The sequence below is a fragment of the Puma concolor genome, chromosome A2 (genome assembly GCF_028749965.1).
Source record: "Puma concolor isolate L17-30 chromosome A2, mPumCon1.1.hap2, whole genome shotgun sequence".
Lineage (NCBI taxonomy): Eukaryota > Metazoa > Chordata > Mammalia > Carnivora > Felidae > Puma > Puma concolor.
In genome coordinates, this window is record NC_141668.1 from 18,612,263 (window position 1) to 18,628,277 (window position 16,015).

The window sequence follows — 16,015 nt, forward strand, 5'->3', positions numbered from 1 at the left end:
ATGGAATTCTCCCTTTTTTGGTGATCCTTAGAACTGCGCCTCGCTGTACGTAGCCCATCGGTCAGTTAGGGCCTATGGCTTAATGAGCCCGTTTGTGTGCTCACTGTGGGCCCTCCTGCCTTGTTCAGGTTTCCACTGCCTGTAGCCGAAAAGCGGCCTTTATGCTCACCCCCCACCCCCATCAATAATGGAAATATTTAGCATTTGGGTGGAGGTTTCATCTTCAGTAGCTTCTCCCTGCTGAATGAGGAGCAGAGAGATGTCTCTATCAATGGGTCAACATACAATGGTGATTTTTTATTGCAGGGAGAAAAACAAAAACAAAAACCCTCAAAGTTTTCTTATGAGAATTACTATAAAGTTATAATGTAAATACATTTTTTTAATGTGAAAAGGCATAATATTTCCTTTACAGACAAGTTATCATTTATCCATCATGTAACATCAAATGCACCTATAATCACTTAAAATAGGAGGATTCTTTTGAGAGAAAAGTGTTGAATCAAAGACATCATTATGGAAAAACGTGCATACTTGACTGAATTTCACAGAGGATAAAGGCCATTATTTTACATATTTTTAAACTCACTAGTTCCTGACAGGGTTCTCAGGATATAGTTTCTCAGTCAATGTAGCAAATCGATTAATGATTAAATTAGCAGCTATAGAGCTGCCTGATAACAGTATACAGTAAGTGGATAATTCAGGAGTAAGTGGCTTCTGGACTTTAATTTTAATTACCGTGAAACAACGTAATTTAGTAACAAATGTTTAAACACCCATTATAATTGTTAGACTGTGAAATCTGATCAGCCATACAAAACTCATCAATTTTTCTTTAGAAAACACTAGAAACCCCAAAGAATAAAGGAGAGGTCACGTTTACTAATCAAGCACCATAATTCCAGTGTCAGGCCGTCCCAAGTGGCTGGAAGGAGGAAGGGAAGGGGGGAGGACGTTGGAAAAGGGTAGTTCTGAATGCGAAGCCTCAGCTGTTGCTCTCAGGCAGCACAGGATCTAGCAGAGAGGAAGACTGCTGAGGCTGAAATTTAAAACAAACGCTTTTTGGTTCGGATGGTAAGGAGGCCTCCAGAAGAGCAGAATCGGGATAACCAGAAAGCAGTGCTGGGTCCGCCTCATGAACTAGGGGGTTTCTTCTTGGCATCCAAGTCCTTTTTAATTTCTTCAAGTTTTTTAGCCAGATTTGGTATCTTTAAAGAGAAAAAAGATGATTATAATTTTGCAGCTACCTAATCGATACTCTTTTACTTCTCTTCCTCCTACAACAAAGGGCTGCTGTTAAGTCTTTATTTTCCTCTGAAAGCGACTTGGCCTCATGGCTGCATAAGAAGGATCTCGAAGCTGTAAACTGAAGTATGTTCCCTCCTAGACGCTAAATTCTGACTTCTCCTTTTATATACTCACTGACCACCTCAATCCACTGCCAAATAGAAGGTGTGCATACGAACAATAAAGGTGATATAAATTAATAAAGTTCCTGCCTAGAAAACCATGTAACTCAAGTGAAGGTTGACAAAGAATTTCTTTTGTCACACTAATAGCTTCACCACAGACAAATCAAAAGTTAATATATTTCCCTTCCTTCCCTCTTCCCACCTCTTCCTTCCTTTCCCTCTCTTTAAAACAACCTTTCCAGAGGCCCCATGTAGGGGCAGTTTTGTCACCTGCTTTTCCACTTCCCCTTCTATAAAATGAGTCTGATATAACTGAAAAGATGATCCAATTACTCTTAAATTTCCACTCATCACATAATTGTCCACAGAACTATATAAGAAGACTCTAAGTCAGTAGTTAATTATTCTGGGCTAACCAGCACAGCTCAGGAGCATAAGACCATCTAAATTGATGAGATTTTGCCCTCTTGTGGTGATACAGAGGACAGATGCTTTTGTGAGGTGTATTTTTCAAACAGCAGAAACTCCTTCTACAAAACTCAGGACATTTTCCCGAGACCTACGGACTTCGTTTACGCTGGAAGGCATGCCTGACTTCAACAAAGACAAGTCACTACAAATTACGGGAGGACACAGATATGGTCACTTACGTCATAGTTCTGGGCCAGATACATTCCAACCACGTTGCCAAAAGTAAATCCAAGCTGAAAGAGTAGAACAGGAAGAGTTACACTGGATACGAAGTTCTGTGCCACCTGATACCAAACCAAACTATAAAGACAACAGTCTAAGGAGCTCAGGACAGTTAACGACCCCCGTGTCCTGCCTAGGGCTAGGTAGTGTGAGACTGTTTCCTTCTGTAAAATAACATAGAAATACTCTCCCAAAACGTGAAGGAGCATACAGAACTGAGAATAAATGGTAGCACTGAGCAAATCTACCCTAGATTCTCCCTGTCCCCTCACAACCTCCATAAACACTTGACTGTCAGTTCTAGAAACCCAAGCCAAAGTGATGACTTTGTTGTTGAAAGCAATTTGTTTTTTGTCTTTCTTTCTTCTTTGGTTTGTTACTTCTTGTTACATTAAACGAAAAATATCTGATTAAAAAAAGTACTCAGCTAAATGGTAGGATCTTAGAAAATGAAGAGATTTGCACAGTTCAATCTCTTCTTATTTCAAGTGGAACGTGAGGCCCAGGATAGTTAGTGAAGGGACTTTTTCAGGGTCATTCACAACAAAGAAACAGAGAACAACCTAAATTAGATTCACACTCACAAACAAAGATATATCATGAGAGAACAGCATAGGAAACTCCAACATCCAACCGAGAGCACTCTGCTGGATGGGACCTAATGGGCAGAGCACTTCCCACCTACGGGGAGCACAGGTCCCCTCCCCAGCTCTTTCTCAGTGAGAAGAGACAGGCATGATTTTTAGAGAACTATAAATGTGTAACCCATTTGGTGACTGGTTTCTTCAACAACAACAACAAAACCATTTCATGAAAACTTAAAGCACTCCATTGACAACAAAGAACCAAAGCTCCTTAAACTCTGAGTTCTAATGATGATCTGTAATTCCCTGGGTTTTTTTCCTCCAACAATTAAGCCCCTCCAATGGGACACCTAATTTCTAATTTCATAAGTTCAAACTGGCATCTGGTTTTTCTTTTTTTTCCATCATTTTCTATAATCAGTGTTGCTCCTATTCAATACACAGCAGAGGTTAACAGAAAAAGTGTGGCACTTACCACCACCAGTTCTAAATGGTGTGATCTGACCTTGTCTTCACGTTAGAGATATATATGGGGAAACAGAATACAGCCTTACTGAGCTTTAAACACCAAAAGCACACTTTAAATTGGTTTGTTGTTAGTTAAATTAAGCATAAATGAGGCTATCCAATCTCTAATCATAGACCAATTTTCTAATCATTTGATTAATTAGACACATCTTGTGAAAACATAGTTTTACCAAGGTGGTACCAAGAAGCAAAATGATTTTTTTTTCACTTCTGTGCGTTGAAACCAGATAGACAGAGGTTTTCCAAATCCAGAAAGAGTATTAAACTTACTTAGAAGATGAGAAAAAAAATCAAATGAAAATTTTAGCTCTAACACCAAGCAACCAAGCAGAGGAAACATAAAGCTGCAAATTTTCAAGAAAAATAGAGTTCTGATTCTATCACTATCTAGCTGTGTATCTTTAGCTGATTTGTTTCCTGATCTATAAAACATGATATTAGCAATGTTCCTTCCAGCTCCAACATTTGAGGATTCCTGGTTCTTACCCTGTGTGTCTCAAAATAAATATGGCATATCTAATGTGGCTTCCTTTTGGCAAGGTCACCAGCCATTAGGCACGTGAAAAAATAGCAGTTATTTTAAAACACAACACAAAACAAAAACTATGGGCTTCTAGACAAGTCATGTCCAATTCCAGTTTCAGAATACTGACCAGTCTATCACTAGGATGTTGTAAAATTACACACATAAGAGAAATGTCACATAATAAGAGAAATGTTTGAGGGGCGCCTGTGTGTGGCTCAGTCGGTTAAGCATCCAACTTTGGCTCCGGTCATGATCTCATGGTCCATGAGTTCAAGCCCCGCGTTGGGCTCTGTGCTGACAGCTCAGAGCCGGAAGCCTGCTTCAGATTCTGTGTCTTCCTCTCTCTCTGCCCCTCCCCTGCTCATGCTCTCTGTCTCTGTCTCTCTCTTTCTCTCTCAAAAATAAATAAGGATTTAAAAAAAAGGTTTTTTTAAAAGAAAAGAGGGGCCCCTGGGTGGCGCAGTCGGTTGGGCGTCCGACTTCAGCCAGGTCACGATCTCGCGGTCCGTGAGTTCGAGCCCCGCGTCAGGCTCTGGGCTGATGGCTCGGAGCCTGGAGCCTGTTTCCGATTCTGTGTCTCCCTCTCTCTCTGCCCCTCCCCCGTTCATGCTCTGTCTCTCTCTGTCCCAAAAATAAAAATAAAAACATTGAAAAAAAAAAATTTTAAAAAAAAGAAAAGAGAAATGTTGAGGGGAATGCATGAAGCCAGAAAAGCAATTATATGTTCTTCATGGGATGCTCAATAGGCAAGTTTACACAGAAAAAAATTAATAAGAAATATAAAAACATAAAATCTCAGTCTGAGCAATGGTGACTCATTAATCTGACAAAGTTAGATTGGAGCCAGATTACAGAAGGTCTTGAATGAATCTGAAACCTCTCTGCAGGCCACGATTGCTTAACTTCATCCAGGCCAAGACCTGGCTGCCTTGCCAGGAGTCCATCCAGATGGCTGTATGCCACCCCCACGGTGCCCCCTCCACATCACTGGTCCCCCATTGTGTTCACTGCAGAGAAGAGAAGGTAGTGCAGGGAAAAGAAAAGTGATGGCTTCCCAAGCTTGACACTAAATGAATTACTATTACATCCTTTCTGCAATCATCTTGAGACTTTAGGAATATGTAGCTTCTTCCCACAAGCACACTGGGGACAAAAACAGGGCAAAACACCAGGGATCTGGGGACAGAGGAGTGGCATGAGCGAACTGGTCAAAGGACAAATGGGTGGGAGGAAAAGGCTGCAGCGAAGAATCAAGGAGGGAAGTCCAGACCGGCCTGGGTCCCCACACATTAGAGGAGACAGCGTGTCCCTGCTCTATAATTACACCTTATACTTAGAACCCACGTCCCTCCACAATCCCTTACCCACAATTCTGAAACTCAAACTCTACTCAAACTGTTTCACTGTAACTCATTTGGCAGCAAAATCACACCTGACCTGAACTGATATGAGACTATTTATAGTCTCTCTATCACATTCAGTGTGGAAACTCACTTTTTGCTACAGAAAAAGCAATCTTTAAACATAGGATCCTGCCCTACACCCCACTGGAGAATAGGTGTAACAGGAAACATTTTAATGTATGTCATAACAGAGGCTATCCCAGAGTGCTACTGGGCTGTTAAGTAACAAGGTATATGCAGCTTAAACCTTTCTAAAATCTTAAAAACAACTCCCAATACATCTGGTTCCCAAAGGTTTTGATTAAAAGATCAAAGACCCTTACATACTGAATGTACATTCACATTCAGCCCTGTGAAAGGATTATAAAATGTCTCTACACTCTCAAAGAGTTTGTACAATGTATAGGAAGAAAAGCTACATATAAACAAAACAGTTACAAAACAACTGAAGGCAACACCCAGTACAGGACCTTGACTGTAACAGAGGCAGGACAAACCAGAACTGGGTCATGCATTAAGTGGCCAAATGAATGACAGAGAAGTGATTCTTCTAAGAAACTATATCTGAAAGAGATCAAGGTACCTCAACTTGTTATTACAGTCTCTAATTATGCTGAGAAAGTGTTATCTTTTAAACTGGGAAGGGAACTGAATGTGGAGAATCAAGGCATAAAATATGAAGATGTGATACCTAAGAGAAACAGGATTGATTAGAAGATGATCTGAATTTAGAAACAGAAGTTAAGTATGGAGACTTGGGTAGGGCTGGCTGAGGGACCTCAAGAAACAGGCCAAGGAGTTTAGTTCACATTCGATCTTGCTGGAACACCAATGGCTACCCTCTACCAGCAGCAACGTGATGAAACCACTGCTTTCAGAAGTATTCAACCAGCAGCTCTACACAAAAAAGGCTGAATAATGAGTAAGTGCAGGTCATGGAAGGCCCAGATTCGTGTGGCAGCAGAGAGGACAGAAGCAAATGTGACTGAATTGTTTTTCTTCAAAATCAATGATGATCCCCCAAACAGGTTCTTAACTATAGAGAACAAAAAGATGGTTACCAGGGAGGAGGTGGGTGGGTGAAATGGGTGAAATAGGTGAAGACTCAGAGTGCACTTATCTTGATGAGCAGAGTATTGTACAGAATTGCTGCATCACTATATTGTACACTTGAAAGTAATATAACACTCTATGTTAACTATACTGGAATTAAAAAATGAATAAAAACTTAAAATAACAATAATAAAATAAAAATCAACGGTAAGCAACAAAACAGAATGGACAGTCCAGGAAAACCTTTTACATTTATGGTCAAGTGATTTTTTAAAACATATTTTTAATTTTATTTTTCTTTTAAGTTTACTTTGAGAGAGACAGAGATAGTGCGAGTTGGGGATGGGCAGAGAAAGGGAGACAGACTCCCAAGCAGGTTTCATGCTGCCAGCGCAGAGCCTGACATGGGGCTTGACCTCACAAAGCCACAAGATCATGACCTGAGCCAAAACCAACAATGGATCACTGAGCCACCCAGGCACCAAGTGATTTTTAACACAGGTGCTCATACATTCAATAAACAATGCTAGGACAACGGAATATCTACATGCCAAAGAGTGAATATGGACCCTTACCTTACATCATAAACAAAAACTATCTGAGAAGGGTCAAGATCTAAATGTGAACGCTAGAACCAAAAAACTCTTGTAAGAACACACAGGAACACATCTTCAAGATCTGCATCAGGTGATGGTTTCTTAGCTATGACACCAAAAGCAAAAGTGACCAAAAAAAAAAAAAAAAAAAAGATAAATTGGACTTTATCAAAATTAAAAATGTTTGTGTTTCAAAGAATACCATCACGAAAATGAAAAGACAACCCAATAGAATGGAATAAAATATTTGCAAATCACTTATCAATAAGGGACTTACATCTAGAATATAAGAATCCTGGTGACTAAATAATAAAAAGACAACCCAACTTAAAAATCAGCAGAGGATTTGCCAGTCACTTCTCCAAATCAGATAGATACACATGAGCAATGAGCACATGAAAAGATGCTCAGTGTCACCAGTCATCAAGGAAAGGCAAATCAAAACCACAATGAGGTGCCACATTGTGCCCACTAGAGGACTTTAATACAAAAGATGAACAGGTTTTGAAAAGGATGTCGAGAATGTGGAACGTTCACCGACTGCTGATGGGCATGTAAAAGGGTACAGCCACTTTGGAAAACAGTTTAGCAATTCCTCAAGAAGTTGAGCACAGAGTTACTGTATGATGCAGCGATTCTACTTTAGGGTACATATGCAAGAGAAATGAAACATACATCTACACAAAAACCAGCAGACAAACGTTCACAGCAGGATTACTCATAATAGCCAAGTTACAAACAACCGAAGTGCTATAAACGGGTGAAAGGATTAACAAAACGTAGTATATCCGTACAACATAATATTATTCAGCCACAAAAAGGAATGAAGGACTGATTCACACTGCAACATGGATGAACCTTGATATCATTATACTGAGTGAAAGGCAGTCAGAAAAGACCACTTATTATATGACTCCACTTAAAGGAAATGTCCAGAATAGGCAAATCCATAAAAACACAAAATAAACTAGTGGTTGTCCAGGGCTGTGGAAGAGAAGAATGAGAAATGAATGCTAATGAGTATGCAGTTTCTTTTTGGGACAATGAAATACTAGATACAAAATTAGATAGCCGCGATGGCCGCACAACTCTATGAACATACAAAAAGACAAAAAAACAAAAACCAAACCAAACCAAAACAAACCACTGAATTCGGGGTGCCTAGGTGGCTCAGTCGAATGAGTGTCTGACCTGGGCTCAGGTCATGATCTCCCGGTTCGTGAGTTCGAGCCCCACATCAGGCTCGTCAGCCTGTCAGCCTGTCAGGGCAGAGCCCACTTCGGATCCTCTGTCCCCCTCTCTCTGCCCCTCCCCGGCTTGTGCTCTCCCCAAAATAAATAAATATTTTAAAAAATATATTAAACGTCAATAAGATGTGGTAAAATATCAGCCACGTGGGATAAAACAGGAAATCAAAGACAACTTCAAGGTTTCCGGACTGGACAAATGTTTAAAAAGAATGGAAACGTTACAGTGAAAAAAATGAGGACCACTGCCATCACCTGGTGGCTCTGTATATGAACACCACAGCAAATCAACTCTTTTTTTATGTAAGGACACATAAGCAGGTTAGTCACAAGGGTGCATCAACATCAAGAAGCATGAAGTCTTAACAACAAGTAAGCAAACTCCAAAGCAATCTGACTCTTATCGTTTGCTGCTCAACCCCTTCCCCAATCAGAAAGTTATGTCTGTCAGCACACAAAGCTACAGTTTTGACCTGAGGATGGCACCTGGCAGTAACCCAGACTGAACACTACCCAACAAGTCTGAAAGAGGACTCATCAAATCACATTTTCAAATCCAAGTTATGACACAGAATCTGAACCATCTCGTATTTACTGACAAGGGTTTCAGAAACCTAAAAGTAATCTCATTAAAAATAAATAATAATAGAAATAATCTCATTTTATTTAGCAAATATAGCTACAACTAGCATTCAAAAGGATACCCAAAAATATTTTATGGTCTCAGATGAGAAAAGCTACACACTGACAATAAAAGCAAAAGTATACATTATCTAGCATTAATAAAAGATACGCTGATAATTTTCTCAGTTTAAATTACTTTTTACATATTTTTTAATGTTTTTTTACTTATTTTTGAGAGAGAGAGTACACATGGGCAGTGAAGGAGCAGAGAAAGAGCGGGGGACAGAGGATCCAAAGCGGGCTCCAGGCTCTGAGCTATCAGTACAGAGCGCTATGCTGGGCTCCAATTCACGAACCAGGAGATCATGACCTGAGCCGAAGCCAGACGTCCAACCGACTGAGCCACCCAGGTGCCCCGATTTCTCAGTTTAATCTACACACCTAGAGAACCTGTCTGAAGACTGCTCCATTTCAAGGAGGCAAGAAAAAAATCCACCTTTTTGTAGCTTAGTCTTTAAACATTTAAGACTTGTTGTGGAGAAATTATCAACTGTGTTTCACAGCTGCTTCAAGTAATAATAAAACCCACATTCTATCCATTAAAACAAAACTCTGCTGAGGATATAACCTATGGCTTCTCTACTGCAACCACAGAGAAGTGCATTTTTAAGATGTAAGCTAGATTTTATACTCAATTTTCCTTAGAGAAAGAAGGGGCGGGGCGGGGGAGGTGGCAGGGGGGCGGCTGTTAATTCTTCAATTGAGCCAGTAAATTAAATTGGGACATTCATGAAAAAGTTAGCTGTAACATTCTGGAAAGAGGTCTATCAGGTAGAACCAGTCTGCCTGTTCTCAAAGAAGCTGATTCAAATATTCAAGTATCTTATGAATATCTGAGAGAAGTCATCAGGCAGAAGAGGAATATCTAATTAAATAAATGAAATAAAATAGTATTGCCTAAGTGCCATGTGCTTGGGAAATCTAAATATAAGGTACGCCGCTTCTTCCCCTGGAATTGATGGTCTACTCTAGAAAGACAAGACTAAAACGCATGAAGGTGCAGTGAACAAAACAGAGCGCATCACCAAATGATGGTCTGAATGGGCCACGTAGTTTAAGTGCTTCCTATTAGAAATCTAATGTCATCTGTATGAACACATTAAAGGAGAAAAATCACTTGATCACCATATGGGTAAACAGCATGACAAAATTCAATAGACAATCATAATAAAAACTCTTAAACTAGAAATAGAAGAGAATTTCGTTAATCTGTAAGGAAATATCAGAAACACATCATACTAAAACCTCAGAAGCATTTTCACTAAAAGCAGAAAAAAAAACTAGGATATCCACTCTTACTACTACTGGAAGTCCTAACTTGATTTACGGAAAAAAATTGGAAAAGAGCACAAAATTGTCCTTGTTGCCTTCAATGGAGGTAAGACTGCCTTCACAGTATGGCATTCACTGATTCACTTCCAAGTGAATGTACAAACTATGGGAGTTAAAAGATAAGGAAGACTGCTAGATACAAAAATCAATACACCAGGGGCACCTGGGTGGCTTAGTTGGTAAGGCGTCAGACTCCTGATCTCGGCTCAGGTCATGATCTCACGGTTCACAGGATCGAGCCCTACGTCAAGCTCTGCGCTGACAGCGTGGAGCCTGTTTGGGATTCTCTCTCTCTCTCTCTCTCTCTCTCTCTCTCTCTCTCTCAATAAATAAATAAATAAATAAACAAACAAACATTTAAAAAAATCAATACACCCAAATTAGCATTTCTATACATCAGCAATGAATTTGGAAATGTAATTTTAAAAAGGATGCCACTCAGAACAACTAAAAAGTACCTGGAAATATACATATAAAAAACAAGGTACAAGACTATTATTGAGAAGATAATAAAATATTGATGAAAGGCATACAAAGATGTAAATTAATGGGGAGATGGATCCTAACAGTGTCAACATTTCAGGAGCTTAAGGTAGTAAAGAAAGCTCATGGAAAAAGATGGGAATTGAGCCATTAAGAGTAGTTGGGGAAGGGGGAGGCAAAAAAGAGGACAAAGGGAAAACCGTATGGGAAGGTCTGATAGCAGGAAGGTCCACAGGTTGGTCCAGATCAGTAAGACAGTCTATTCAATCAAAAGCAAAGGAGATACGTTGAAGGGCAATAGGAAGGGAAAATGGGGTCAGATTAGCAAATCTTGAAAATCAAGTGCAAGTGGTTACTCTTTGACATGGAGGGACATAAAGACCATTGACAGTTTCTGAGCACGTGGAGAAGACAAGACTGGAGGATTACTCAGGCAGCTGCAAGGGTGGACAGAACACCAAGGGCATCAAAGGAAATGTAGAAGTAGAGAAGGCAGCCTTACTTTTCTAAGGCTGATCAGACTGGATGGAGGGGCCATGTTTCAAAACAAACCAACCAACCAACCCCAAACTAGACTATTCAGGGAAGGCTAACCAGCATGAACCTGAAATCATACAAAATGGATGGAAGAATCAGAGATGTTTAGTCTAAAGACAGGACTGATGGGGGTCAGGGGATAGAGAAAGGTACCAAGGTAATGCTGTTCTGATATGTGAAGTGTTGTCATGTGAGTTAGAACTGCTCTTTAACACCAAGAATAGTGTAAGATGGTGACAAAAATGACAGATCCTCTGAGGAAGTAGTGAGCCTATTCTATTCATTAATTTTTTAAGTTTATTTATTTATTTCGAGATAGAGCACAAGCAGGTAAGGGGCAGAGAGAAGGGGAGATAGAACGCTTAACCAATTGAGCCACCCAGGTGCTCCATAGTGAGCCTATTTTAACGGGAGGTGACAAAACATACACCAGACACCCCGTTAGTAGTGGAGACCAAGTGTCAGCATGTTAAACCACATAAACTACAATCACTCCTCCAACTCAAAACCCACATTCCTACCCCAACTAGGCTGGTGTAACTAGTGCAAAGGCAGAGTAAAAAAGACCTACTCTACGAACTTGGCAGTAGGGAACTTAAAGATGGAACTTTCATAAGGTGAGTAATGAAGACCCAATGGCCTAAAACAATAGCTAATGTTTTACTGAGTGCTTATTGTGTGCAAGGTAGCATTCTCTTTGTCATGAATTAGCTCATGCTCCTCACAGACTTATAAAGCAGGTACTATTACTGCCCAGTTTATGTTGGGGAAACTGAGGCACAGAGCAGTTAAGGAACTCACCCAAGGCTACACAGGGACATTTATGTGCTAGGCATAGCTGATAAGGATATGGAGAATGAAGGAGAGAAACAAATGAAAGATTATGTCAGCGTTTCAAATTTGAGAAAGGGCTGGAGAAGAGAAAGAAGTCAGGTGTGGGGCATGGGTTGCAGGGTGGGGGATGGAAGAGGCAACGGGTCCAGATGTGTTGGACCTGAGATAGAGGGTAGGGCAAGAGATGCTGAGCAGACAGTTGATGACAGTGAACTGGAACTCAGAGAAAGGGACGCAAGGTAGTCCGGGAAGCAGCAAAGAGGAAAGGTGATGTATGACAAGGAACACACTCCCTGAGGGTGGGTGTGCAGAGAAGAGCAGAGTCAGGGACTGAGCCTTGAGAAACACCTAGAAACGAAAAGACGGGAAAAGCAGCCAGTGCCAGCAGGCGAGATTAGATAGGACCGTTTCCCAGCTGCTGCCCCAAGATACTGCTCCCCTCAGCCCTGGGAGGGGCCAGCACCAAGTCAGTCGCCTTCACTCTGTGCAGGCTCTTCCCCACAAATAAAGCCACGTGTGTTCTAGTGTTAAAGAATGTCGGACAAGGAAGGATCCAAAAGCCAAGAGATGGGGGGTTGAGGAGGAGGTGACTAAGAGCACCAAGGGCTGCCACTTCGAAGGTAACAAGGGCAATCCATGACCCCGGGAAGAGCACCGCAGGCAGGGCACGCAGGGCTCCCGGCGGTGCCCGTCACATCAGGCCTCCCCCAAAAGCCTCAGAAGTTTCCTTACAACAACTGTGGCTGAACCTACTGCGATTAAGGAAGCTACTACGTTAAAGGGAAAAGAGGCAGCAGGACCACGGGAACAAGTTTTTGAGACTGGGATGATCGGCGAGTGTTTTAATCCACGGAGGAATGGACAACGAAAGGAATACAAAAGCAACACCATCGGGTGCAGTGGTTTTCAACTGATGTTCCAGGAAGTGACAACTGTAGGAAACGTCTTGGAGGGTTCCAGAATGTGCAATGACCATGCACAGGTTTAACTTTGTATCCATTTCGTCACTTCCAAAACTCTTCCCATCACCTACCTTTCTGAGGGTAAACGAGTCCCCATTTTTAGGACCGGTTCCAGCGAGAAACTGAATAAATCTGAGTCCTTATTAAGTGTCGGTTAACACACCTTCATGTGTTAACTCATTTTTAATCCTCACAACAAAGCCATGAGGTAGGTTCCCATTTTCATATGGGGAAACTGAAGCACAGACAATTTAAATAACATACCCAAGTTCCCATAGCTTAAAAACGATGGAGCTAGGTAGGGTTCGAGACCAGGCGTCTGACTGCTTAAGCACCAGGACAGATGGCTGGTCACAGGTTAAAAGCTCGAGGACAACTTAGGGATCACCTGCTTCAACCCACTGTTGTTGTTGTTGTCGTTTTAAGTAGGCTTCACATCCAGTGTGGAGCCCAACGCGGGGCTTGAACACATAACCCTGAGATCAAGACCTGAGCTGAGATTAAGAGACCAACACTCGACTGACTGAGCCACCCAGGCACCCCTCAACCCATTTTATAAATAAAATGGCTAAAAGCAAGAGAAAGACTTGCCCAAGTTCAGAGACTTAGTGAATCATTCGACAGAGGTAAAATCAAGGTGAAAAGTAATACTATCCACGTCCTTCAAAAGATGCAATGGGGGCGCCTGGGTGGCGCAGTCGGTTAAGCGTCCGACTTCAGCCAGGTCACGATCTCGCGGTCCGTGAGTTCGAGCCCCGCATCAGGCTCTGGGCTGATGGCTCAGAGCCTGGAGCCTGTTTCCGATTCTGTGTCTCCCTCTCTCTCTGCCCCTCCCCCGTTCATGCTCTGTCTCTCTCTGTCCCAAAAATAAATAAACGTTGAAAAAAAAAAAAATTTTTAAAAAAAAAAAAGATGCAATGAAGAGATGGGAGAACAAGGGGCCAAGGGAGCATCCGCGTTCCGGTTACTTCCGAGCTAGGAATTTAATGGACGGATGCAGCATCTCTCCTTGAATGCTGAGAATTCTGAATCCTCAAATCAGATACATGCATATTTACACACAGCAAAAGTTTATTCCAAAACCAAATAAATTCACTCTGCAAAAGCACTTATGAAGTATAATGGAATCAATAAGCTACAGCTGTAGAAGTCTCAATGCTATCATCTTACACTTTGGGGCTGATACTGTTTTTTTTTTTTTTTTTTTTAATTTTTTTAAATGTTTATTTATTTTTGAAAGAGAGAGACAGAGCACGATCAGGGGAGGGGCAGAGAGAGAGGGAGACACAGAATCTGAAGCAGGCTCCAGGCTCTGAGCTGTCAGCACCAGAGCCCGATTCGGGGCTCGAACTTGTGAACCGTGAGATCATGACATGAACGGGAAATTGGATGCTTACCCGACTGGGCCACCCAGGCGCCACTGATACTGTTTTTAACCTTTGTGTTTCCTACAACTAAATGACAGTAATTATTTCTATTGCCCCCTAAACTAACACCTAGTTAGGACACTGGAGAAACTTCCAGAGGCAAAGGGTACAGCCCTGTCCTAGTTGGGCAGTTTATATCAAGGATACCTCTTTTCCACCTAGAGATTTTAAAAATCAATTACCATCTAAGAAAGACAGAAAAGAAAGACAGAAAGAAAGAAAGAAAGAAAGAAAGAAAGAAAGAAAGACAGAAAGAAAGAAAGAACGAACCCAAACAAGGCACTTTTTTATTCCCTTTAATAAAGAATACAGCATGTGGGAAAGCATCTTCTCACCAGGGCACCGAACGTGTCCACCAGGAAGACAATGGAACGAACACCTGCTTCTTGTCAGAATCAGAGGTTGAAAGCATCAAGTGTGTAAGGCTCAAAAACTTGGAAGAGAGACTTTCACTTGGAAATGTTTGGCGAGACGTCCTGAAACCTTCACCGGGCAATCTTTGAAATACACTCAGCGTCGCCAGAAAACCAGTTTTCCACCGAAATAAAGAGCCAGGAGGTAGAATTTATTTGCTCATAGCAACACTCATTTTCCCCCCAAAATGAGCACTTTGGAAGAGTTGCTTGCACACCGGGGTCTGACTCAGGCCAGCAACCAGCCATCCTCCAAGTCTGGAAGCTCTAAAAGGCCTGACAAGGTCCCCTCCCCCCCAACCCCCAAGCCTCTAACTCCGACCTTGTGTTTCTGCGCCTCGTGGGGTGGTTTACTAATTTAGAGTTTATTCCTGGCCCTCCCCGCCCTCTTCCGTTCTCAAAAACCCAACCAGCAGGGCTCTCCGGCAGGGATTGGGGCGCGGGGGGCGGGGGGCAGAAGAGGGGAGGCCGCGAAGTCATTAAGGACCCCAGAAGCTTTAACACCACGATTACACAATCCGCCGGGACGGCCCAGAAGTGGCTCTGAAAATGCCTGCTGACGCCTCCAAGTTCTGGCGTGGCTTGAATGACTGCAGAACAAGTACGGCAAAGGGATGGGCGCCCGGCAGAAACAAAACCCCGCAGCCCATCCCGACAGGCGACGAGCGGGCGCTGCGGGGACGCGGACCCACGCGCACACCCCTACAGCCCCGCAGCCCGGCCCCGGAGCCCTCGAGGGCCCCGAAGCCACCCCGGGCCCCTGCGGGGCAGCTCCACTCACCAGAAACTGGAGCATGGTGTCCGCGAGGAAGGAGCGAAGGGCGGCTGCTGCTCGGTGGGCCCGTCCGAGCCTGCCTCTGGGGCGGAGGGCGGAACCCGCCGTGGGCTTCCGGGTCACGCCCCGCCCCGCCCGCGCCTCCCGCCTCGCCTCGCCCCGCCCCGCCGCGCCCCGCCCCACCCGCGCGCCGCTCGCGGCGCCCCGGCTCCCCCTGCCGGAACGCCCCGGAATTACCACCTGAACTGGCCGGCTGGTGAGAAGGCCGAGGAGGAGCAAGTCCCAAGTCCCAGGCCTGGCTGGATAGTTTTGGTCGTTCATATGCCGGGACGTCAGTCCCCCAAATCCCGCTTCTGGAAACGTGGGTCGGGCCCCGGGATCTATATTACTACCAGCACCCCGACGATTCAGATGCACTTAGGCTTAGGACTCCCTGAACTGCAAGGACGGCAGGAGGCCATCCCCAGGTGCAAAGCAGAATCCGAGCTTTTGCAATACAATATACCCCGTCCTCATGCAGAAA

General features: G+C 43.0%; 1 protein-coding gene across 1 annotated transcript; it reads right to left on the bottom strand.

Annotated features, from left to right (window-relative positions):
• Positions 1 to 276: 276 nt before the first annotated feature.
• On the bottom strand, positions 277 to 15,631 carry STMP1 (short transmembrane mitochondrial protein 1). The gene is made up of 3 exons (XM_086689372.1): positions 15,499 to 15,631; positions 2,066 to 2,119; positions 277 to 1,211 (listed from the first exon to the last, which is right to left on the bottom strand). Exons 1-3 carry the CDS (start codon positions 15,511 to 15,513, stop codon positions 1,137 to 1,139), a joined length of 144 nt encoding a protein of 47 aa, XP_086545498.1. The 5' UTR covers positions 15,514 to 15,631; the 3' UTR covers positions 277 to 1,136.
• Between the last annotated feature and the right edge of the window lie 384 nt (positions 15,632 to 16,015).